Raw genomic sequence first — 23,763 nt, forward strand, 5'->3', positions numbered from 1 at the left:
CATCCCTTAAGGGGAAGCCTATGCCTCTACGTCTTGGCTACGATCTGAACGTTACCGTTCCCTTCAATACCCTTTTGAGCAACTCTGGAGGAGCTTATAATTTATTGTAGAAGCTTATATTCCACTCGCATCGAGCTCTTCACAACAATTCTCGGAGGTCTGCTTTGGCCCGTTTGATATGTGAGGCTCTTCGTAGCAAGCGGTCAACAGCAACAGTTGAACGGTGCTGCCTGGCGTTGCGAGTGCCCCGGTTGTATTTTTCTGCGGCCTGATAAGTAATAAAATTCGGAATTGCCATACATATGAATCTGGCTGCGTATGTCCATTTTCCAGCCATTTGTAGTACAGATCGCTGCTGTGTACGGTCAACTGTTTCTCCGTGCCCCCGTAAAAGTGCCCAGCGGACCTTAACGATGCAAGCTTCAGCCGCAACATATTTTGACGCCTCCGCTTCGAAATTAACACGTCCCTGCATATTCTTCATAGTTGTAAAGGGCCCGTACTTCTCCAGTGCTAATTCCCGCACCTAGTGGGGAACTATGCAGCCTCGGATCCTCAATCCTTCATCCTAATCCAAGAAAATAGTGGGGCGATGCGCTGAATCTGCACAAACAGCGATATCTATATATCGCTGTTGAGTACAGCACTGCACACTGTCTGCCTCTTACAAAACCCCATCTTCATCTTCAGTGGCTGCCCAGTGCATCTTACGGGCCGTGCTAGGACCATGCCCGAATGCTGCGATCATAATATTGTTACGGATAGACGCTTTGTACAAAATCACATGATTCATGTTGAACCTTTCTGAGAAAATGTGGCTACCTGCACGCAGTTGGCTTTATGCCCCGCTCAGCGCCTGCCTGCTATTTGTCCTGTGCGTCAGGGGAAAGAAAAAACGGGACGCCTGACTAGACAGAAGAGCCGCATAGAACAAGGCCACACCGGAGGTCAAAACAAGGCTCCACAAAAACAGGTGCTGAAACGCACAAAGCATCGAAGTGAATGAAGATGACCGCGAGAATGACAAGAACACGGCGGTAAATGCAGTTGCATCTGAACAAACACTTGAGGACGAAAAAGAATCCAATTGTTCAGATTTTGGATAAGGGGACACTGTATGCTGCAACAGGTAGAAAAGAATGACGGCACCTAGAAGAGGGAGGAGGCCCAAAACGAGATCCAGTGTCAAAGATAGAGCAAACAAGAACCGACAAACTTCGGCAACCGACACCGATTTGCTTCCTGTGTTCCGTCCTGCTCCGTCATCTCCCACCCCTGTTTTTTCCTCCACACCACTGGAAATAGACACAAGGTCGGACACAGGATTGCTGTGTGCGAGCACAGGCCCACGAGGTTTCGGCAAACCGTGTGCAGAACTCCTTCCGGGAAGCCATCGTCCCTTTGTGGAAGCAGGATACCTGCGTGTACCTAATGCCCCTAGGTTGGCAATAGCGGCGCAGGTTATTGGGGGATCCGCTGGCCCTGTGCAAATGTATAGTTGGTCGCCTGCTGTCCCTTCGCCTGCTCCAGCTACCTCAGCCCCGCTTGCTGCTGGAAACTGCAACGTGCAATCAGCCTGCGGTTCTGAAATATGCGGAGGGACCGTCTGCAACGCCTCTTTGCACCAGGAGGAATGCTCTGAAATTGCGTTTGCATAATCCTGGATGCATCCTGGATGGATAGAAGGGCACGGCTCAGCGTTGATCAGGCGGGGGCAGCACTCCTGTGAAAAGTTGCTGATGCCGTCTTCGTCAAGAGCGCTTGCTACCCACAAGGGGCTTTTCCCAAAGTATTGATCTTGGTACAAAAGTAGCCTTTGGAATTCCCGGCACCAAAGTCTGAAAAATGTCTGAGGACAGGCTCGCATAGTAATTTTCAAGTGGAGTGCAGTACATACCTGAAGGAATAGCAATCAGCGAAGTCTCATACAACAAGCCCTTGTACTGGAGTGCTTATCTAAAATCTTTCTTACCTCCCGCAAATGAGGCAACTCAACCATGTCCTTAAATCGGTAGTGAAGCATCGGAGGGGCAGGCTGGTCTGCTCCACTAGCTCCACGCGTGCTACTACCGTCACCTGAAGTGCCAGGACCAGCAGCTTTGCTCCAGTGAAATGACGCGGGCAATCCCATACAGAGAATACCCATTTTATTTCGAGATGAGTAAAGGCCCCGATGGTCCTGGGGTCCCTTGTCACAAAGATATACCCGAGCATCCGGCGCCACTGAATCCTCAACTGGCAGGTCAAATAGATCCTCAGTACGCAGACACGGGACCCTCTTCTCCTTTTCCAGCGTGGACGCAGCCGACGTTCCTTTCACATCATCCACCTGCTTCCTGAACTCACTCTGAGGGAAAAGCGTACTAAAAGTAGCCCACTGAATGCCGCTGTTCACCTGGTCCACAGATGTTGAAAGGCTTACAATAGGTGGCAGAATTTCCTCTGGAGCGCCTCCCGAAGAACGAGACTCTGTTTCAGGAGTTGTGTCACCAACTTTCGTTGCTGCCGAATCGCTCATTGCAGTAATCTCAGCATATCTAATGGCTACGAGCCGGTCAAACCAGTCAAAAATACGCTTCTGCTTCTGGACAAGCAGGGCATCATATTCTGCATTATCAGTATGAAATTTGCGTGGCCCCTGCATGCGTTTCTTTGTAATACGAAAAGCATATAGGGCCTCACGGTTTCGCTGCATACGCTCTTCTCGATTATCGACACATTCAGCGGAAGCTAAGCAACGCGCTGGGCGAGCATCAGTGAAGATGAGCTTGAAGCCCCTCCAACCAGCTTTGAAGCGAGGACCAGCAAAGGGGAAAGCCGCTTTGGGATGGGAGTTGAAATGACTGCTAAGTTTTTCCGAGGTACCAATTCGATTGTCCGAAATATCCGGAAGTGATTCTGCAGCTGCGCGAGATCTGACAGAGGGAGTCCTTGGCGGAGTAACGCGCGCGCGAGCAGCATGCTGTTGCTTCACTTTATGCTGCATCCACCTGTACGGGCTGGAATCGGGCAAATGAGAATCAACACTGTCCTTCGCCATGCTGGCCATGTCAGTCATTCTTGGAGTGGTAGATTCCTTGGGGAAAAGGCGCTCAAAGCCAGGATCAAATGAATGGCAATCCGCGGTAGCCTCCAATTCTGCGCAGGCTTCCTGGAAGTGGCCACCGTATGCAAAAGCCAGAATATCGTGACGCCATGGATTCCTTGTGTTATTATCCAAGGAGCTGCGCATGGCTCGCGATTCATCACAAGCACGGGGACTCATAGTCGACTCGTGCTCAGCATCACCTGACCAGTACATTTCTTTGGCCCCATCGCAAACAACTGATGCGCTTCCGCTATCTTGTGCATATACCTGGTCTTGTGGCGAGTCAGCATACAGCCTGCCCCTGCTCCCTCGATGGATCCAGCTAGCCATATCCGGCAGAACCTGCCTTTGCTCAGCTGGCCCCAGTTCTCTTAGCGACAGAGTGCCGCTCGCACAAGATGAAGAAGTTCCATCCCTTCCATGCTGTTGAATATGAAGCTTCCACTGCCTTACTAAGCACTGCTGTTCTCTGTATGCTTCGAGGTGCTGACGATGTAGTTGTATGGCACCTTGTAAAGAAGGACATGGATGCAGCTTTTGAGGAACAGTACCAAAATGGGTAGCGCCGGCATAGTATGTAGCCCGCGTCAATGGGAAAGTACGTTCTCCGTAATTCGGATCATGCAGACATTCAGTAAGAGTTTCCTTGCCTTGGAGAGCCCCGATGTTGTTAGTTTTTCCATTTGCAAGTGAACGCATGCTGAAAGGCTTGGGTGCCTTTAGCTCTTCGCCAGGAATGAGGGGACTATCACCGAATCTAGAAGAGGAGGAAGGGTCAAAAGGATATACACTTCCTTCATTCACTCCGCAAGTCTCGAACCTATGTTCGGAAACAGGTCTTGCCTGTCCTATTCGATTTTTCGGAAGTTCAGCCGCCCTCGCAGTGCGCGTGTCGCCTTTTTGCTGGGCACTTCCATCAGTAGAATTCATCCACACTGCCGAAGCGTGAGTCAGGCAGTCGAGATACAGCAGAAGCCCTCGCCGGCTGATTAGGAACACTTTAAATGCCGAAATCCACACAAAACTTAGTGCCCCCAAACTCAAAACAGCCAGGGATGCTGCCGCAGTCACGACCACGATTTGGGCCACAAGTAGCAAGCAACACGCAAGTGCAGTAGGCGGCAAAATGCATCCTGCAGCCGCGAACTTTAGCGCAGCATGGTAGTCAGAATGAAGAATCCTGTTGGCGAAGCTCCTCAACACGTTCGCGAGAAGCAAATCTTCTAGTGTCAGACGCCTCGGTTGTAGTGTTGCCTGCCCCTCCTCACGGTCAGAGCCAGCCACAGCATGAACGAACATAGCAGTTCTCCAGGCTACCCAAATCCCCATGCTTTTGAAATGGTCGCTACAACAAATTCCAAGAGCTACACTCGGCATGGCAATAGAACAGCAGGCAAGCACAGTTGCAGCGACGCCCGTCGGGCCCAGACCTTCGACCGTTCGTGTCGCAACTACAAAGAAGGCTGCCATTGAAGCTCTTGAAAGGTAGTCGCAAACAGACATGAAGAGCACAAACCCCCCCAAGATCAAGCGAGCCAACTCACATCCACCCCAATGCGGGTGATACTTTCCTCCTCGCCACCATGCACTCGAATTGAAGGCAGAACAATCATGTTCCACAGGCGGCGTTCGAACGCCTCGTGAGTCCTCTCGGGGCATTCCGTCACCGACATGAGAGCTCTTACTGGCTGACGGCTCAACATGTGGAACGGAAATGTCTATTTTTCCTGTTGGGGACAGTTGCGCTGCATCACAAATTCGACGCAAGCAGCCTACCTGAACAATTATTAGCTGTCGCAAAGCATGCAAACCAGGACACGTCTCACCGTCCAACAGCTTTGCCAAGGGAATGTGGTTGAAGAAGCATGCGACATCTAGTGGCGTCAGAGACCTCTGCATCACAAAGTGGCGCATCGTTTTTTCACTACGAAGTACCACGTTGCGACAGTGTAGAGAGGGAGCAGATGATCTCAAACAAGCGAGCTTCTAGTACCTCATACATCTTCAGTACAAAACAGCGAATGCTTACGAAGTCACGATCTTCAATACTGCCTCCGTAGCTCAATAGAAGGTCTACAACTGGTTTGTGACCCCTTTTGCAGGCCCAGTGAACAGGTGTCCACCCACTCGCATCCACACCTCGAGGGTCCGCCCGCAGCTGCAAGAGGAACTCAACCGTATCCACGTGCCCAGCTTCGGTGGCATAGTGCAGCGGAGTCAGGTAGCCGAAACCTGGACCCAGAATGTCGAGAGAAGGGATTTTTTTCAGCAGTTGCTTCAACAGCCTCGTCTGGCCCAGAGAAGCCAAGATGTGCAGGATTGTGTTTCCCTGCTGTAACCACAAAGCATGCCAAATTCTCCAAGAACCCGGTTTACTGGTTGGCATTCCCTCGTAGCAAAGTCTTCGCTTTGAGCTCCACCGGTGCGCCGTCGACAAACAGAAAAAAGATACACAACATAATGCAGAAGCCCAATGGTTTTGCAAGGGCTGACTAGGGTGGAGTTGGCATACCGCATCAATTACTTCAGCATCCGCTCCTCCATCAAGCAAGAGCATCAGCACGTCTATGTGCTTCTGCGAGTTGGCTGACTTCAGCCTGAACCAAGTGGACAACTGTGCAACTGTGAAGAGATCACTTTGCGCGCAACAACTTAGTCAGAAGCGTCATGCCTATCCCGCGAGAAGTTGATCTGGTATAGCTCACGCAGCTATCATCAGCGGGGTCCAGCCATTGGAAGCTTCTAAAGGATCCACTGTCGCTTCGTGCTGCACCCGGGGAAACGCATGAGCCAGCAAACAACAGGTAAACTTGAAGTGTTTGCCACATCAGAAGGGCGACGGAACGAAGCCAACTAAAATCAACTGAAGATCCGTGCCTCGGGGAACAAGGTGCGCGTACTTGCAGGAGGAGTTTTACTATTTCGACGTGCCCTCCGGTGGCAGCATAATGCAGTGGGTAGCGGCAGCCATTCCCACTCGGTGCGAAGTTTGGGGTGGCTCCGGATGCCAAGAGCTCCTCCACCTCTCTGACGTTTCCACCTTCACATGCTTTGCAGAGTTTAGCTGTCAGCATTGTAGATCGGCTGCAGTGATCAGCGGCTCGGGCCCACCAGGCAGAACGCAGCCTCCACAACTTTGCCTGTGAGTACAAGGCACAGAATGCAACGTTTTTGGAAGCCGGCTTCAAGCCATGTTGAGTCACCTGGATTGTTCGTAACGTATTTGTTGCGAGTTCTACGGCTTCTTTGTCGTAGGTACCGTATCATGGGTGACTTCCAGTGGTGGCCCCCCTTTCGTGCCCTGCTCTACAGGATGGGCCGGCTAACTACTAACGAGTCCACAAAGATGATAAGAAAAAGCCCTTCCAGCTTATGAGCGAGGACTGTATCCCCAGGGCTTGTAGTATTGGCCTGGCTACGGTCCTATTGATCCATTCGTTGGTACCTCCGTGGTACTTGCCCTGCAGCATGTCCTGCCGTGAAAGCACGCAGGAAGGGGTTTCCCAGATTCATTTCTGGATGTTAAACCACATAAATGACAAGTTGAAGGAATATGATACACAAATTTTAACCAAAGAGTCAGGGAAGAGAGTGTGGTCAATGTTGCACAAACCACCTTCCTGGGCAGGTTCATTGAGGAAGACGCAACAAAGCAATTAGCGATAAAGCGCGCATTCCAGGGTGCGCATAGTCTGGAATTTTAAACGTTCCCCAGTAATATTTGAATGAGTAGCACCTGGAGGAGGCACGCGCATGCAGGCTGCTGTAAAGGGGCCCACATTGTGTAGTGAACAGCTCTCACCCACGGCGGTTACTACGTGTTACCCTCTACACACCTATTTATGCGCGCACTCTATATCTATCGCCACACTCAGCGAATCTTCCCTTAACAAATAACGGGCAGAACCCTTAAAAGTACAATCGAGTCTCATAATGTTAAAAGGGAAGACCACGAATAATTGAACTCCCCCCGTGACCCCTTAGCGGGTCGGCGCTGAGGCGGCAGTTCCAAAACAGCCAGCCCCGGACCTCGGGTCCTTGCCGATCAGCCTTATCCTCAAGGCTTCTTTTTCTACCTAATGTTACTTGGTTCATTTCTATTAAGACTTCATTTTTTTACTCTTTCTGCTGGATAGGCAGCTAGAGGACCGATTTAGACGCCGTTGTAGTGCCGGTGTACTACACACTGTGTCGGCCGTGGTAAGTGTCCAGTGATGAGCCACTTGCACTGTACTCGTTTGCTAGCCCAAAGCGCCCGCACCGGAGCTGGCAATTGCCAGGCAACTGTTTGATGGAGAGTGAAGCGAGGCAATCCTCCATTGCCGCTCCACCGCTGAAGGTTTCTTCATCAGTACTGCGACCGCATTGAGTTTTTCGCCGGTTAGGCTGGACTGGTCCTGTGATATGATGCTTGGTGAGAGACCTTATCTACATCACTCCTGCAAAGTAGAGGAGCGAATACACTGACCCTGCGAAGGTGTCGGGGAAAGTGAGATTCAGGGGTGGGTGGGTGGGAACACGCGGAACTTCAGGCAAGGGACTACTCAATACAGTCAAGGTCGAGTGAGACCAGGAAAGACAAATTTGTACGTGCGAAACCTCTGTTTTTCCTGGTCCCCGATCAAGCCTATTTGGGCCATTTTTCTGGATTAGACACATATAGGGACTGCCTAGAGGAAAGTAGTCTACCGGCAGCCGCTCATCACCAAAACTGCAGTGGGGTCCCGGTAGTCCACCGAGTCGCCTCTTGCAACTCTTCCTCTCAGAAAATCGTTGATACCAGCTAATCTGGAGTTGGGAGAGGACGTGTGTCATCGTTTCAGTAAACCCGAGTGGATCTGTATGGAGGCCGCACGCAGGAACACGCCGACTCGATGTGTGCCCCGCCATTCAGTGAGCTTCCTGTAGAGGAAGATGGAGAATGGAGACCGGTAAAGTTCGCCCTTTATTTTCGCCCGCGCCTTTGTTCGCTTTGTAGATTGAAGGGTTCGTAGGAGTCGGATGTTTTCATGGCCATTCACCAGTAAAGATGCCGGAGCAACTGTTTCTGCCGTGGTTGCTCTTCCCTGCAGAGAGAACGCAAAAGCAACAGCCGCCGCCCTCCTTAAGGATGAGAGTTTCATCATTAAGTATCCGGCGCTGGCTCGGGCTCTCAGAGAGTCTGTGGAGCCGGTGGAGGCTGGCTGTGGCGGCGGGACATCCAGCCGTGTACCGACTTGTTCAACGGGGCAACAGGAAGCACCTACTTTACCGCTTCCAACAACGGAAGTGCAATACGATGGAGCCGGATTGCATGCATCAGATGGTCAGGAGTCTGCTGTAAATACCTCCATTACTGCAGTAGACCGGAGCGCTCCGGCGTTACCTGACGCCGGCGCAACCACACAGGTCCCTGTAGAGGCGCATCAGCCTTCCAGTGGGACAAAATTTAACTCAATAGCATTGATACGCAATAGCGGAGGCACTCCTAGTGCGGAGCCGCAATTTGCACAGCAGTCCACACCACAGCCTAAGCCGCAGCCTGCATCTGATAGCACTCGTGAAGCGCCCTGCAAAAGTGGCTTCCCGCAGGAAGTAGGGGATGAGACAAAAGCAGCGGCTACTGGGGGAAGCATACCCACTGTATCTGGCGAAGAAAAGGCCCTGGACCCTCCGTTGCATTACATGAAGCGGTGAGTTTTATAGGTAAATACATCTATGGGCGTAAGTGCGCGAGACCGTCCCGAGATAGCCGGAGCAGAGGCACTTTATTGTGCTGTGTTCAATCGAGTATGCAGGCTAGAGGAATTGCAACAAGGGTACATGCGTATCATGCAACAGCGGAACTCAGTCGAACTACAGTACCATCTTCTGCACAGCACAGGCCGTCCCCTGATAGGCACCCGCCAGCAAGGCCCCTTCTCTCTGAGCTCCTCCCCTTCATTTATGCTTCCAAGCACCTCAGCTCGTCCTCTAGGGCCATTGAACGTGAACGAATGGCAACAGGGCACCAGAGAACAGCAGCAACAGCAACAGGCAATCATGCGACTTCAGAGAGTCCCTCCTGGCATCGCTCCAAAGCGTTCACCGTGGGCACCGACAGAAAGCGCTCTCACAGCACTTCATCCCACCAGTGGTCCAGAGAGCTTAGCTGACCGAACAGCCTTTCTCTACCAACTGCAGCAGCATTTGCACCAAGAGAAGCCACGTCCAACAGTCGATCCTGCAGTTTTGTACGAAAAGACAGGTATGGACCTGGCTGTTCATCACCTAAGAGACGAAGCAGAACGGATGCATGCGCAGAGCCGTGATATAACGAGGGCAATTACCCAGAAGAAACAGCAAGCCGAAATGCAGGCCCTCAGAGAGAAAAATGCACACCCTCTCTTGGCAGAGCTGACGGTGGAGCAACAACGTCTGATCGAAGAGCAACTCCGATGCATAGATGAGGCAGGTTCAGCTTCTGGGACAGCTACCGCACAAGATGATTAGGAATCACACAACTTTTGCGGTCAAGCAGTGGACTACAGCCAGAAACTGCAGCACACCGTATTGGCATCTGCGTCTCAGGCACGCGGAGACATTGCTCTAGCTCAAGCGGAGGCAGCTCGCATTGAACAGAGGAGCCGCGACGCGTTTTACCACGCAGCTTATGCTGAGAAGTACGGACGTTGCACACACAGCATAAGATCTCCCAGGGAGCTTAACCTGCCCGTAGTCTGGACACTCGGTGCGCTAGCCTCGTCCACTTTTTAGGATGCTGCATGAAGCTGCCTTGCTGCTATGTCTTCTTATCTGAGTCAGTGCAGACCCCGAGTTGGTTAGAGTGCACGCTGAGCGTATGAAGGAGATTACCGCCATTCAAGCTACAAACCCGTTGCCAAATCAATCCTTGACGACGCGAGCTGTGGCCGAGGGGCTCGCTGACCCACTGGATGAAATGGCAGACCGCAATGTAGATTTCAGAGAGGTATTGTCGAGGTGCACGACCAGCCAGTGGTGTCCAGGCTGCGGCTTCTCTAATAGGCCTGCCATTGGTGTGTCTGCTCAGTTTGGAAGCATCATGTTTAAGTGATTGTTCTGCTTCGCGTGCGTCCTGTGCACGCAGCAAAGGCTTTCCGCAGCGGCTGCTCAACTTGCCGTCTCACGGATGCTGCGCAACTTGGGCTACAGGCAGGACATAGAGGGTGGTGTACCTGTGCGTCGTGGGGATGGTCCTGCAACATGCAAATCTAAGTGAGTGGCATTGTGGATTCAGCGTTGAGACACCTCAATGGAAGATGATTCACACATCTTCAGTGGAGGCAATCTTGTACTGGCGATTGCTCGTTGAAGATCAGTGTAAACATCTCGTATCTCCTGAAGGTAGCGTGCCGCTTCAGGGCTCGTTGGGCATGCCTTGCCACTCAATTGAGGTAGTTGAATTTTTCCTGTTGCGAAAAACAGGGGCACGACTAAAGTGGATTTTTGCTTGTAGAGCGCTGTATGGTTTCTTCAGGTTCCCCGGTATATATCCAGAGCCCGAGTATGCAAATGCTCTACCTGTAAGTCAGCAAGCTAGACGCGACCTATTCCGCAAAATGCAGCAAGATGATGGAAAGGTATGCGCATTTGGGGACTTTGTGGAGGAGGCCAATAGGAGAGAGGCTGACAGCATGGGCGTGCTGATGGGGGAAGAAGAAAAAATGATGGAACAACAGAAAGAAAAAAGGGAAGAAGATGACGAATGGGCCAGGATCTGCTTAAGCAAACTTCACTCAAAGAACATTGCGCTTCAGGAAGCTGATGAAGCACGGGCGCAGGCAGAGGAGGCCAAAAGGTCCCTGGAAGAGATGCGCAGACGAGAGGAGCAGCTTATAGCTGAGCGGGATGCCATGAGTGAACTAGCCCGGAAGCGTGAGGAGGAAGCAGCTCGTGCAATTGAAGAAGCCGAACGACGAGAAGCAGCTGCTGCAGCTGCAGCAGCGAGCAAAGTTCCAAGCCGTTCCCCTACTCTAACAGTTGAAGCAGCTGCGGGTGGCATGCCACGGCGCGGTGCAACTGGACTGAGCCGGTCTCGCACAGTTTCGCTCTCTCGGGGCCCGCATGCACCTTCCGAGCCTCATGACGGTACCCCTAGCCGAGCTCTTAGCAAGGATATGCCAGCAAGTGATGCAACTCCGCGCCTGAACAAGACAGCACAGGATTCCTTTGAGATAGCCGCACCAAAACGGTTGCATACAGCGATTCCTCAGCAGGGCAGGCGGAAAGGGGAGGTTTTGAACAACGGTGAGAACAAGCTGTAACGGCGGGTGAAACCTAGGTAGCTTTCTCCCTTGCTTCTGTGTCGCATTGATGCATATAGCATGAGGAAGACTGCTACAGAAGAATGCATCTGCAAGGAACTTCTGCTTCGCATGACGTGCCCTCCGCAGCATTAGCAGAGCGACTACCCCCGTACAGATGCGAAGAGTTCGTCTTTCTTTCCCCCCCTGTCGAAGCTACGACTGTCAAGCTAAAATTCCTGTACGGACAGCTGAAGAAGGTTTTCTCTTCTGGAGAGGTGAGGTGAATTTCGTGGTTTCAGCTGAACAACCTACACTGGGACGTTTTATACCACTGCTTCTTCGCGTAGCTTCTCCTCGCATAACTGAATTCCACACCACAGACGGCCGTTTCTTCAGATTTCGTGCATTGAAAGCATGGAACGCCTTCCCGCTGTGTTCTTGTGTTGTGTCTAAATGCGCAGTTGGGCAGTTGTGAACATGTACAGTTGGTGTACGACTTTGCAGTTGGCTGCTGTCAGGAATTCGTTCGAGATGATCCGGCTTCACAGGTAATTCTGTCAGTTGTGTTGCCGCTGACGAAGATGCAGACTCAAGCAGACGGACTTCGGATCTCGATGAATGTGCTTCGCCTTCGCGTGTGAAATGTACAGGAATACGCCAACGCCCTCATACAGTCGCTGCCTTTTTACCCGTACCAGATTGACATCCAGCGTGCAGGGATAATCGGCCTTCTCAACATTTTTGAATGTGCGAATTCTCCCGGATCACCGCTCGACTAGGTTCTGCAGCCGAGGACACCTTTCAGCCTCTTTTTGGTTTTCGAGCAACGGCTACTGAATCCAGCGTGTCACATGTGGTAGCTACAAACTGTTTGTGCGATTTGCTTAGCTTCTAAGTTCCAGGAGCACCTGGCACCTCCAATCTTTGAAACTCTGACCACCCTCATGGCTATAGACGACAAGGAACTGCGATCCGACATCATTGCTGTGATGGCAGCTGTCATTCGTCCCAAGGCAAGCCTTCTTGAGAATCTTATTAGTGAACTATTTTCTCTTTTGTGCTGTAGTGGCACTTTACTGCGCACTTATGCTTTTCTGTAGCAGTCGTTGTGAGTTGAAGCTTTGGGCGTCTGCAGGTTGTCATCAACACAGATCTGGTGGACTTGCTTTTGCAACAGATAGATGAATCATCGGATTGTGAAGTTGTGGCCTTCTGCATCCACATCCTAATTGTAGCCCGATCACCTCATCGAAAGAGCACACAATATTCCTTCTTTCTTAAAGCACTGGGAAAGTGGAAACATGAACCCATCGTCTTAACGAGGTACGTGGAAGCTGCAGTAGCTTGCATGCGCTAACTCAGGGTACTCAGGGACCCTGCATCCCACAGTCGTTCTTTACGCTATTTAGCGTGGCAACCAACCAGTGTTGATCGATCTTGCAAATATGCATAGAGCACAATAATATTCATATGCGGTTCCCTCCTCCATTGCACAGAGCATGTTTGGCCATAGATGCAGCTGGGCAGAGGGCTCAGCTTGAGGGCCTGGCAGCGCATGAGCGGAACAAACATGGGAGCTCCGGACAACGACTAGAGGAAGGTGCGCAGGAGTACACCTTTGTATTGAGTGTATTGGCCTTCATAAGGTCTGGCAAACAATCTTGTGGATCGGAAGATGATATGCCTTGCGCCTTATTGCAGGGTACGAACACCTGCGGAGATCACCCAGTTACGCCGAGGACGTTCAGCTAGGCGAATCTACCACGCCTAAATGGATGCCCGATGATGCCAGCGATGTTGACAAGGTGAGAGAACTTCTTGCCTCGTATGGTTCCAAGGGAGCAATTCCTCTCGCACGAAATCCGATATATTGGCACCTAGCTGGTGTGTACTGGCCAGTTTAGAATTATTTCCTGGCATAAACAAGTGCACCTACAGCGTTGCTGTGCCCCTGTGCGTAAAGGTCTTGGAGGTCATGCAGCTGCACGCGAACAATCGGAAGCTTCAGGGTGCCGCCTGCCAAGCAATTGCTTCACTAGCTCGTGCTTCTCTTGGTCACTGCAAGCATGTGGCTCGAACTGTAATTCTGGCAGCTGCAGTGTCCCAGTGAAAGTCGAAAATTGGGGTTGTCTCACTGCAGGCCGTTGCAGTACGACGAAAATACAATTACTCCAGTAATCTGCTATGCCGTGGCAAGGCGTTGATGCTGTACATTGCAGGCGTTTCCTCTCCTCCTTCTAGCGGCGTCAACTCATCCCGACAGCCAAAGTGTCGCTAGCGGTTTCGCCAATACGATTGCGATTGTTGGAAAAGTGAACAGCTGCAAGTGCGTATATTCTGTAGAGCGCCTGAGTTGATACATCAGGTGGCGTCAGGCGGACATTCACGTGGGTGCGCGTGCGGTGTCCAATGCTACTGCAGAAGCTGCCTTACGCAAGAGATGGTTGAGGAAGTAAACGCAGCCATACAGCGTCATCGTTGTGTTCCGGAGGTCATTAGCGCATGCTGTGCAGCACTAACTGTCCTTGAAGTTTTCTATTCTCCACAGAGCGAGGTACGACTTCCAGCTTCAGGGCTTCTCTGTGGAATCTGGGCGGGCGCACGATACGCTGTCAGGGTCAAAACAATATTAACGACAACGTCAAAACTAAACTACACGAAAATTTAGGTAGAATGATGTCACGCATTTGCTTTTGCGTCCAGATATTTGGTCGACTGACATTAAGCATCATTATCGGCGCCCTAAAGGATAGCAAAGATGCATTCACCCTTTGCACCAACGTGAATGAATTCATTGCGACCTTCAGCTATCACGTGAACTCCTTGGTTAGTTTGTTGCTGTATCTTTGAGAAGCCCTTTAACTGGGAGGTCTCCTCACACTTAGGTTCTGCAGGGTTTTCAGCTTGCCATGCATTAGAAACCAACTCAGAATTGCCGCCGAATGGCAGGGTTGCTGGTCTTTTCGCCACTGGTTCGCGTTTACTACTGGCAATTTCTACTTGGCATCGCTTGCTTCTCTCACTCTCTTATCTCTGATCAGGCTGACGCAAGGCGACGAGCTGTCGAACTAGGGGTAATTGAAGCAATTATCAAGAGCATGACCGCTTGCGCTAACGACGCTTTGGTTAGTCATGGGTTTCATACAGCACAGAAAGTGTTCATTGAAGCGAGTTTTGGTCCCCGGGCACGAGGAATGATGCCTTGCGAACTGCCAAGCGCAATGTTTGCCTACAGGTTTGTGCGTACGGGTGCCGCGCAATATCACGTCTGGTTTACAGGGAACCGGACGACTCCAAGATATATGCAGATCTTATGAGGACAAGAGCAATGACAACTGTCCTCTTCGTAATGTTTAAGCATTCCTCTGAATCGTGCCTTGCAGAAGATGCTCTCAGATGTACGGCGAACTGTGCAGCGAATGAAATGTGCGCAGCTGCCATCCTGGAGCGCGGCGTTAACGTCATTTGCAAGGTGTGTTGCCCATCCCACGAGTGCGTAGACCATTGAGAACGATCCTATCTAGAGTGTCTGGGTTTATCTTAGGGTATGGGGATTTCTGTATGTGTGCACTGCAACCGACCGCAGGTTGTGTCTGCACATTCGGGTAACATCGAAGTTGTGGCGCAGGGATGCCGTTGCCTGTGGCTGCTGTCATCCCAACCTGGCCTCCAGCAGATGACTACGAATCGTGGCGTTTTACTTATTGAACACGCTGCAACGAGATATTCCGCCACGGGTGACTCTAAACGCCTGGTAACGGAATTTCTGTTGCGAATTTTAAAAGGGGAAGGTGTGGCTCGCCAGAGCATTGATCCACTTTGGGACACTGGGCTGGACACCCTTGGCCGAGTCGATGAAGCGCTTTCGCCTCGTGCAGATGTCCCTGCGAAGCAAAGGCATCCACGTGATGGCGCCTCGCTGGCCAGGCAGATGACTGCGGCTGCGAATGTTCCTGTGAGCGCAAGAAGTCCAAACCCTTTCCATATGTAGCCGAAATCGCGTCCTAGGTCGATCGAATGCCGCGCTGCGAACCAGCGATGCACGTGGATTTGCATGTTGGCTAAAGGCGGCAGAACTGCTGAACCTGCGCCATGTGTTGATGAAGTCAGTAACACCGACGTGCAGCGTTCAGGTGAGGCAAGACAGTTGCCTCTGCCATCGTGTCATAGCACAACAGTCGGAATTTTAGAGTGTTCGTCTCCGTACACGATTGCAGTTGTCGCGCGCGTTAGTTGCCAGGGACAGAATTGCAGAATTGCAGGGAAAACTCCCCACAGGCCGTTTTGCTCTGTAGAGTGAAGATGCATTTACTTCCCTGCAGATTCAGCTGCAGGTGGACGTTGCAAATCGGCATTAACAACTCGCTTGTTACGCCTGGCGCCATTTGCATGCTACTGGGCTTCTCTGTGTCCACAAGGGCGTCTTCCCTTTGCATGCATTTCCCGCTCACTTCCGCCTCGCTGCTTCATCTCGGGGTTTCTTGAGAAACACAGTGAATGTATTCAAAGGACCCATCTAGTGAACTTCGGAAAAGGGATGCACGCCTCTTCCTACCGAGCTTTGGATAAGCCAAAACTGCAGCACCTGTTGCAGGGGAGGCGCTGTGTAACCGCACTCCACCTGCTGTGCAACCGCACTCCACCTGCTGCGTAACAGCACTCCACCTGAGCGGCGAAAGGCTCCATCCCGTGGCCAGATGAACGGCGGACCGTTTTTAAGCCATGACTCCAGCAAAATTTCGTTGACTGGCATTGCCCAATGTACTGGTGTAGAGGGAATATTCGACGGAAGTAGAGCGCTACGTCCTTCAGCGCACAGCTAAAGAGAAGATTGGACGATGGTTCGTCAGTATGCGTCAGGCTCACAAGCTAAGCCGACTGTAGGCAATGCAAGCAGCCTGCTGTTGCGGCCATAAGCTAAACGATACATTCCAGCTCTGCTCTGCCATGTCAAAGATACAATCCTTTGCTAGCTGACTACGCTGAACAGCAATTGCTCGTCGCCATAAACCTTCCGTTCTGCAATGCACTCTGCACAATTGTTCACGCATTCACGCATTCTGGATAGGGGGCTGCAAATAAAAAGCAGTAGCAAAAGTGCCATTCAAAATCTGGGTGGCTCAAGTGAGCACCACATTTTCTATAAACCCTGTGGCTATCGCATTGATGCCTCCTAACAGCATAGACGGGCTGAGAACTGCCATAAAAGTTCGTTCATCTGATGGCGAACTACTGCTTTCCTTGTCTGATTCCCTTGCAGTGGTGCAAGTCTTCTTGGTCTCCCATGAGGGGCAAACCAGAAGGCGTGGCGACACTTCTACGGGCTGCAGCGCTCTACAGAGAAGCGCCGCTGGCGGTATCTTCAGAGCTATGGAATCCGGTAAGCCTCCAGCAAGCTGTTGTGCTTGTACAAAATCTAGCCCCAGAACAAAAGTATCGGGAAAAGCCTGAAATAAACGTCTTACGAACCGCAGGAACAAATACCTCCTCGTGCATGCTTTCGAGCCCACAGCTCGCAGCAGCAAGTCGTCCAAGACGGCTGCTGTCTCCGGTGATGTAGGCGAAAGGCGAAGACCTTTTTGGCAAGAATATTGAGGCAATGCTGTAGATGCTCCTCCTTGTAATAGACCACCAAGAACGGATTCTTTTCGGTTGTCTCTTGTGTCGCTGTCGAATGCCAAGTTTGCAAACCTCCTCTTCTTCTGCGAGATAGTATCTTGTGAGCCGCTATTCGGAGCTGCCAGCGGATCCTTGAGTCTTAATATGATGTCAAATTGGCGCCAGTCGGTCAAGAATAAACCCTTCCAAGCGGCGGTCAACCGAGAGGAAGTCATACAGATGGCTCGTATTTTCTGAAAGCAATCTCTGTAAAGAACAGCCCATCCAAACGCAGATCATCAGCATATTGACCCCGAGATATAAGCATGCATGGCAACAAAATTGTCGAACAAGCATAAATGAACGGCCTAGTGCTCTGTAACTCTCTTGCTCGTACCGGGCACATCCCACAAGACGACGAAAAGACGGAGGATCAGGCCGTGGAAGTATGAAGCCATGTGGGTCTAGGACAGAGTGTACAGAAGGAATATGGCCAAAACTGTGGGCGCAAAAGACACGAACCAGACGGGCATGCGCAAATACACACGAAACACACACTCTAGTAGCTCAACAGTGACGCTAAGAGTCTGCAAAATAAAGCCGCCATCTCGTAGCGCCGCGTGCAGCGTTGCGCAGCTCCCCTCTTAGGCAAGGCAAGCTTTCCCGAGGAGTGAAGCATCACACGCGTCCAGATACGTGACAGCATAACTTACTGCTCAAAAGAAACCTGGATATGGCGCCGCTGTTCTTCTGTGAGTGGGGCCGAGGAATCGAACGAAACGAGAAGAGCGTTGTGTTCCCAATCAAAGGAGCTAACAAAGTGAAGGAACCTGCAAGTACGGCAGACACCCAAAAAGCGTGGAGCGCAAGCGCATGCTCAACTACCTCGGGTTCCGTCGTTGCAGAGATACATTCACGCTGTCGAGATCAGAAACGATATTTTTTCTGTCGCTCGCTCTCAGATACAAGCACCTGCCACACTTCTACTGCTACGAGGCGCAAACACCAAGAACCAACCCTACATGCATACCGCAGAAAGGCAACATGCGGGCTTTGGGGCGCATTCCCATAACCCGCCCTCATGTAGTCGACAAAGAGGAAAGCCAGGACATGCTCCGCAAAGTGCACCGCCCCCACAATCAGCTGTTTGCTCAGCCACAAAACTGCCAGTCTCACAGCACCTGCAGAACAACGGTGCAGAAAAAACAGGCACCGAAAGTGCAGGCCACAGTATTCACAGAAACGCCTTGTCACATTAAGCACACTAAGCAAGCCGTATGGTCGAGAGCCATGTGAGTACGACGCGTCAACTCCAAACGCGCTGCATGCGCTTCCCTCACCAGCGAATGCCGTGTGTTTAAGAGCCAAACTATGTACCAAAGCGGCTGCTTGCGGCGCCCACCACAGACTGCGGAGATGCAAAACTTGGTCCGTGTGGTATGGGTTGACGGCGGACAAGAGGGCTACATCTTCTTGAAGCAATACATCGCACACCTGCTTAGCTATCTTCAGTTCGTCTGTTGAACCGCCGGCAAATCTCAAAGTCTCCCTGCCGCTGCTGGCAGGTCCGCTCTGCATCTTCCCAAGATGCGTTGTGATTGGCTTCAGAGAGAAATTCGTGAAAATGTTTGCTTCTTCCATTACCTCGTTAGGATGGAATATTTGAACACGGAAAATGAACGACTGAAAGTGAATGTCCAGAAAAGACTCCATAACATTACTTGAAACAGAGTAATCACGCAGGAGCTCCTCGCTGCACAAGTCGGGAAACGCAGTCGATCCAGAGCGAGCAAAGTGCTACCAGTCGTATAGGGCCCAATTTGCAGAGCAGTTAGACAAATGGGACCAGTACCCTGCGACCTGACCAAAAGGCATGCCCCCTTGGCAAGTGAGCCACAGTGTGGAGATCTTTGCACTGGTCCGTTACGTACTTGTGCAATGTTAAATACCATCATGAAAGCACGAATGCTACTGACGACCTAATTCGAAGTGACATGCTGGTAGGCAACGCGAATAGAAGTGGTATAAAAATGTTTGGCGTACTTCATGGCTACGAGAAACGCAGTCTTGAGTTTGCAAACAGCTTCGGGTTCCACCGGCCACTTGCCCGAGTCTTCAAATTGGACGACGACGGAGTGCACTGTTGCCGCTGAGCCAAATGCACAATACAGTGGCCAATGGAAGTGCGCAGGCCTGGTCTCGGGCGCCGTGTTAGGCTGCTGCGGCGGCGCATACGCAACCGTCTAGAGCCCTAGTATACAAAGTATATTACTAACCAAATGGAGAACTCTCAGCACAGCGCATGCGGCCTTCAAAGAGAGGGCAGACGCACCGTCCGCCTTTTCAGGATCCCAAATGTTTGACGAGAAGACCTCCATGTGCCGTAAGGCAGCGTCCGAGTGCCAAACTTGCTTGATGGTCAGCGGAATAGAACTTAAGGCGCAAAGCAAATTCTTCAGCTCCGCAAATGCCTGTGTATGCACCCAACAATAAACGCGTAGGCAGGAATGTCACGAAAAACGCCGCCCCTTTTAACCACAGCAATCATACGGGAGTCATTGAAAATATGGGAACACGGATGAGATTCTGAAGGGGTGCTAAAAACGCTTGGGAGCTGCACCATCGTGCAAATTGCCAGCCGTTATCCGCAGCTCACTCGAACTAGAGCCTTCTGCCTGTCAGAGAGCGGGCCGTTAGGACCCAGTGGACTGCAGTGAACATTTAGTGCGAGGCGTTGTGCTTGGTTTTTCACAGCTGTGCATGGCTCTTTCTTCGCCCACGAGACTGTGTAACGGCAAATGGTTTCTGCATGCCGCTGCAGAACATATCGTGCGATCTGTTCTGGCGGTGTCTGCGATTGCGCAACTTCTCTCGAAGCTCTAACTGCTTGAGGCCCCTCAAAAATGACGAATTTCTCCCACAGCACGCAATGCAGCATGCGCCCATCTTGAAACCGCCGCACATCGCAACGAGGACCCCAGAATTTCCTGTGCAAAATGGCACACAGTTCATAGCAAAAGGTAAAGCTTCTACTGACAAGCATACGAATGTGGAGCCCTTAAGCTCATATTTCGCCACACAGCAAAAAGGTAAAGGGCGTCGAGCTGCCCCTCTAACTGGAACCGCTTGGTGCGAGCTATGCAAGCAAGTCAGGAAGAACGCACCTAAAGCTGTCAGCAGCGACAGCGCGGGGGGTCTGCGCAGCCGCTTCTGTCGCATCCACCACAGAAGGGCCTCGGTCCAGCAGGCGGGCGGACACCTTCCCGTTTAATGTGATGCAAATCACCACTCCGATGGGGAAGGTATCGACTGCGTTCCCTGAGTATGCCAGCACAACCAGATAATTGCAGCCCAACCCATCTCCGTACTTGTGGGCGACGCCAATGGTATCAACGAGCAAGGGGATGGGGGGATGTACCGCAGCACCAACAAGAATCTTCTGCCTTTTGAATCTCTCCGCATCATGCAAGTACAGTGAAACTCCATTCAACCGCCAATAGAAGAACCAATCGGCAGCCTTACCGTCGCGTGGCGCTGGGTTCGTCGGCCCAGCGAGGGCAAAACGGATGCGGAAGGTCTGCATGCGGTCTCCGAGTCCTCTGACAAGGATGCGTGCGAGCGTGGCAGCGCCTAAGAAAGCTGGAGCCGTCTCCCACTTGGGGGGATCGAAGTGTATGGGGTCGTCTCCAGACAAGCAGCCGTCTTCCTCGTAAGCGGGTCCCTGTGCCACATGACGGCGGTCTGAAGGCGGGGGATTGTAGTTGGCCACGGGAATCGTCGTGTCCAGCATGTAGGCGTCTCCACGGGGAGGCAAGGCAGGGATCTGCACCCATAAGTCCGACTTGAGCAGCAGATGCTCCTGCTGCTCCCCAAACAGGAGGGGAAACGGATCCTCCAGCTTCTGCAGCGCAGCCAGGCTGGTGCGGGCTTCCTGCTGCAGCTCCTGTACAAGCACGCCGCTCGACGCAAAACCCCCAAGCCGCATTAAACCTGCACAATTAAGATTGCCTAAATCCTGTCTTTCCCTCTATGAGTTGTCAGGGAGATACTGCTCTCCAGACTCCGTTCCAGGGGTCCCCACAATTACCTGAATATGCAGTTGGGCTCGCCACAGAATATTGAATGTCTTCTCTTCCGAGTCAAAAAGACAGGCATCCTCTACGAGGCCTACACATAGTTCTCGGCTTCCCCACTGCGGTGCACGAGCAGCCTGTTCCGCCTCATCAGCAGCAGCAGCACCCGGAGCAGTTGAGGCAGCAGCGGCATCTGCTGCGTCGTTGCGCGCAGTGACAGCTGCTTCCAGGTGAGCGTTTGTCTCCACTGGTAGTGTGGGCTTTAGGCGGCCTGTCTCATCCCCTAAGCAGTAGTATCGGCTTTGGAAGTCGGCGCCCCCAAGGAAAGACAGCGCAAGTCGGAAGAGCTGCAGAGGTGAGGCGGCGCGGGCGACATCTCCCGAGGCCAAGCAGACGTGGGCCAGAATCCAAGACAGCGTAAAACCGCAACAGACGCCTGCATGCAGGAGCAACCCGTAGCACACCCCTCTTCAAGCCCCGCCTCGCCATGCACATAGTAGCAGCTTCCCTCCATACTACCCACACGAAGAACACAAGAAAAAACCACGACGCGTCATCTCTAAGCAAACCAAAGAAGAAAAGGCACATAAGCAGACGGACTCAACTCATCTCTAACAAGGAAACGTTGGAGCAGTGCTTGCCTGTTGTGGGGCTGCATGCAGAGGGGCCCGCATCGAGGAGGGACCGCCGCCGAGCCCAGGCCTTCAGGAGACGGAGGCCGCTGCCGAAAGCGCTGAAGTCCGCCGCGCATTTGCGGAGGATCTCCGCGTGCCTGATGAATCTGTAGCGAGGGTAAGCGAGGAGACAGCAAGCAAACAAACAAGCACAAATAAGCCAACGAGCCCAACAAAGCTTGAGGAGAACAATTTGCAGATGGGGAGAAGGGGGTGCTTAGGGACATAAATTAATAAGCGAAATAGCCCGGAAGGACTAAAGCAGCAGCAGAAGCAGCACTGGGAACAGCAGCAGCAGCAGGAGTGGCAACAGTAGCAGCAGCACTCGCAGTTTATTCTCCATCATGTGATAGTGTCGGGCTTCCATGGTTCTTTGCAGCAGCACGCCTTGTGGCACAGCAGCTGCAGCAACAGCAGAAGCAGCAGCAGCAGCAGCGTGCTAGACAGCCTCTTGGATAGAAGCGACTTACTGGCAGTCCTCGAGTACGAGTCCGTTGTAGTAAGGAGTCGGGGGTAGGGCTCTAACTTGTGCGTCTGTGAGGTGAGTCTCCATCGGGCTTTTTGTCTCATTCATGCCTTTGGTGGCGGTTGTTCTGCGCCGCACTGCATTGGCATTGGGCCTCAGAAACTTCTCCTTAAAGAGGCCTCCGCAGCAGGCGACGAACAAACGAAGCTCCCAGTTTTGAAGCTGCCTACAGAGCCGCTGCTGGGCCTTCAGCTCGTCTGCATCTGCTGCCACTGCTGCTGCTGCTGTTGCGGTCCTCTTCGCTGTCTCTGTCTCCTTTTTCAACGGCACAAACCTAAGGCAAACGACTGTCTTCACGCCATCCAGTCTCCAAGGCCTCACTTCCGCATCTACCCTCAAACCGGCTTGCTTGCATGCACTTGCCCATGCCGACTGCTGCTGCTGCTGCTGTTTAGCCAGGGCCTTCTGCAGCTGGCTGTGCAGAAGATCAACGTAAGCCGCGCGTTTCGCGAGGTACCTGTGCATACACCCCAAGTGCCCCAGTAGCCGCATAACGTGGCCAGACACCTGGGGCTTCCCACAGCTACTGGAGCAACAAGCCTTCATGCATGCATGCATGCATGCATGCACGCAAACAGGGCTGTCTGCAGCCCTACACCCCAACACAAGACTCAACTTTCCCGTCTCACCTGTAATTTAAGTAATCTCTTCTGTCAAATGCCTCTTCAGGGAGCTCTAAGGCCAAATCTAAGTTGCGCGAGAAGGCGGGTGGCCCCACACCAACGCCGCAGCTACCCACGACTTCAACTCTAGAAGGCCGCGGAGCTGTCCACACTGGGGATGTCGCCTTGGAGTTGCCGGGGACTTGGCTGAAGATGGCAGCAGCCCTCGGAGAGGTGAAAGCCTGCGGGTCTATTGCTGCTCCTCCTCCTGCTGCAGCAGCAGCAGCAGCAGCGTCGAGCACAATGGGCAAAGGCCGGAATTCATTATGGAAAAAATGCTTCAAGAAGGATACAAAGTCAAAAAGAACAGAAGAAGAAGAACCTTCAACACCTGCCGCAGGGGGGGAAACACGCAGACCACGTTCAAGGGCCTCCAGCTGCAGCTCCAAAAGGCTTGCGGGGCTACCAGAAGGAACCTCTTCTTTTGACCCCGCCTTCTTGGATCCCCCCCGCCTTATCTTTTTTAGGCCATCCATTATTTCAAAGTAGGAAGGCAGATAGGGCCCCCGGCGGCACACCACCGAAAACCCCAATAAGAAAGCCCCCTAAGAGAGAGAGAGGGGAGCAAGCCTTCTTTAAACTACTGTCGCTCTTACACTCAGTAGATCAGCTAGAAAATATTTTACTAAGCAGGAAGGACCGCTGGCCTTGTGCTGGCCCTCACATCTCGAGGCTTCTTGGAACGGAGTAAAATATGGAGGAGGCAGATACTGCTGTTGCGTTGTTGCACATGCTGGGGTCTTGAAAATACCTCCTAGAAAAGTAATAACAGTAAATATTACTCAATATTTAGGGAGATCTAGAGAAAGACCAGGGCCTGCACTACTGTGGGCCTCAAGCCCCATCCATTGCATGCTACTTACTACCCTATACTGCCCGGGGGCCCCCGCTCCCCT

General features: G+C 52.1%; 3 protein-coding genes across 3 annotated transcripts; 1 reads left to right on the forward strand and 2 right to left on the reverse strand.

The window, feature by feature from the left end:
* Positions 1 to 838: 838 nt before the first annotated feature.
* On the reverse strand, positions 839 to 6,162 carry EAH_00007800 (hypothetical protein, conserved; the record flags this gene model as incomplete). Its single annotated transcript, XM_013392149.1, has 7 exons — positions 839 to 1,849; positions 1,973 to 4,833; positions 4,915 to 4,981; positions 5,118 to 5,420; positions 5,601 to 5,685; positions 5,794 to 5,855; positions 5,989 to 6,162. 7 exons carry the CDS (start codon positions 6,160 to 6,162, stop codon positions 839 to 841), a joined length of 4,563 nt encoding a protein of 1,520 aa, XP_013247603.1.
* A 1,840-nt stretch (positions 6,163 to 8,002) lies between these two features.
* On the forward strand, positions 8,003 to 14,842 carry EAH_00007810 (hypothetical protein, conserved; the record flags this gene model as incomplete). Its single annotated transcript, XM_013392150.1, has 15 exons — positions 8,003 to 8,019; positions 8,161 to 8,760; positions 8,866 to 9,469; positions 9,638 to 9,729; positions 9,872 to 10,037; positions 10,176 to 10,303; positions 10,566 to 11,335; positions 11,482 to 11,609; positions 11,796 to 11,882; positions 12,470 to 12,657; positions 12,831 to 12,934; positions 13,036 to 13,139; positions 14,038 to 14,160; positions 14,376 to 14,459; positions 14,570 to 14,842. The coding sequence occupies 15 exons, from the start codon at positions 8,003 to 8,005 to the stop codon at positions 14,840 to 14,842; spliced, it is 3,468 nt and encodes a 1,155-aa protein (XP_013247604.1).
* A 270-nt stretch (positions 14,843 to 15,112) lies between these two features.
* EAH_00007820 (Nucleolar protein 6, related) lies at positions 15,113 to 23,343 on the reverse strand (the record flags this gene model as incomplete). Its single annotated transcript, XM_013392151.1, has 15 exons — positions 15,113 to 15,287; positions 16,804 to 17,199; positions 17,330 to 17,431; positions 17,646 to 17,762; positions 17,963 to 18,113; positions 18,273 to 18,685; positions 18,976 to 19,081; positions 19,265 to 19,403; positions 19,817 to 19,919; positions 20,097 to 20,250; positions 20,455 to 20,875; positions 21,020 to 21,441; positions 21,606 to 21,786; positions 22,206 to 22,662; positions 22,835 to 23,343. The coding sequence occupies 15 exons, from the start codon at positions 23,341 to 23,343 to the stop codon at positions 15,113 to 15,115; spliced, it is 3,846 nt and encodes a 1,281-aa protein (XP_013247605.1).
* Positions 23,344 to 23,763: the final 420 nt, after the last annotated feature.

The sequence above is a fragment of the Eimeria acervulina genome, genomic scaffold (assembly GCF_000499425.1).
Source record: "Eimeria acervulina Houghton genomic scaffold, Eah_scaff36, whole genome shotgun sequence".
Lineage (NCBI taxonomy): Eukaryota > Apicomplexa > Conoidasida > Eucoccidiorida > Eimeriidae > Eimeria > Eimeria acervulina.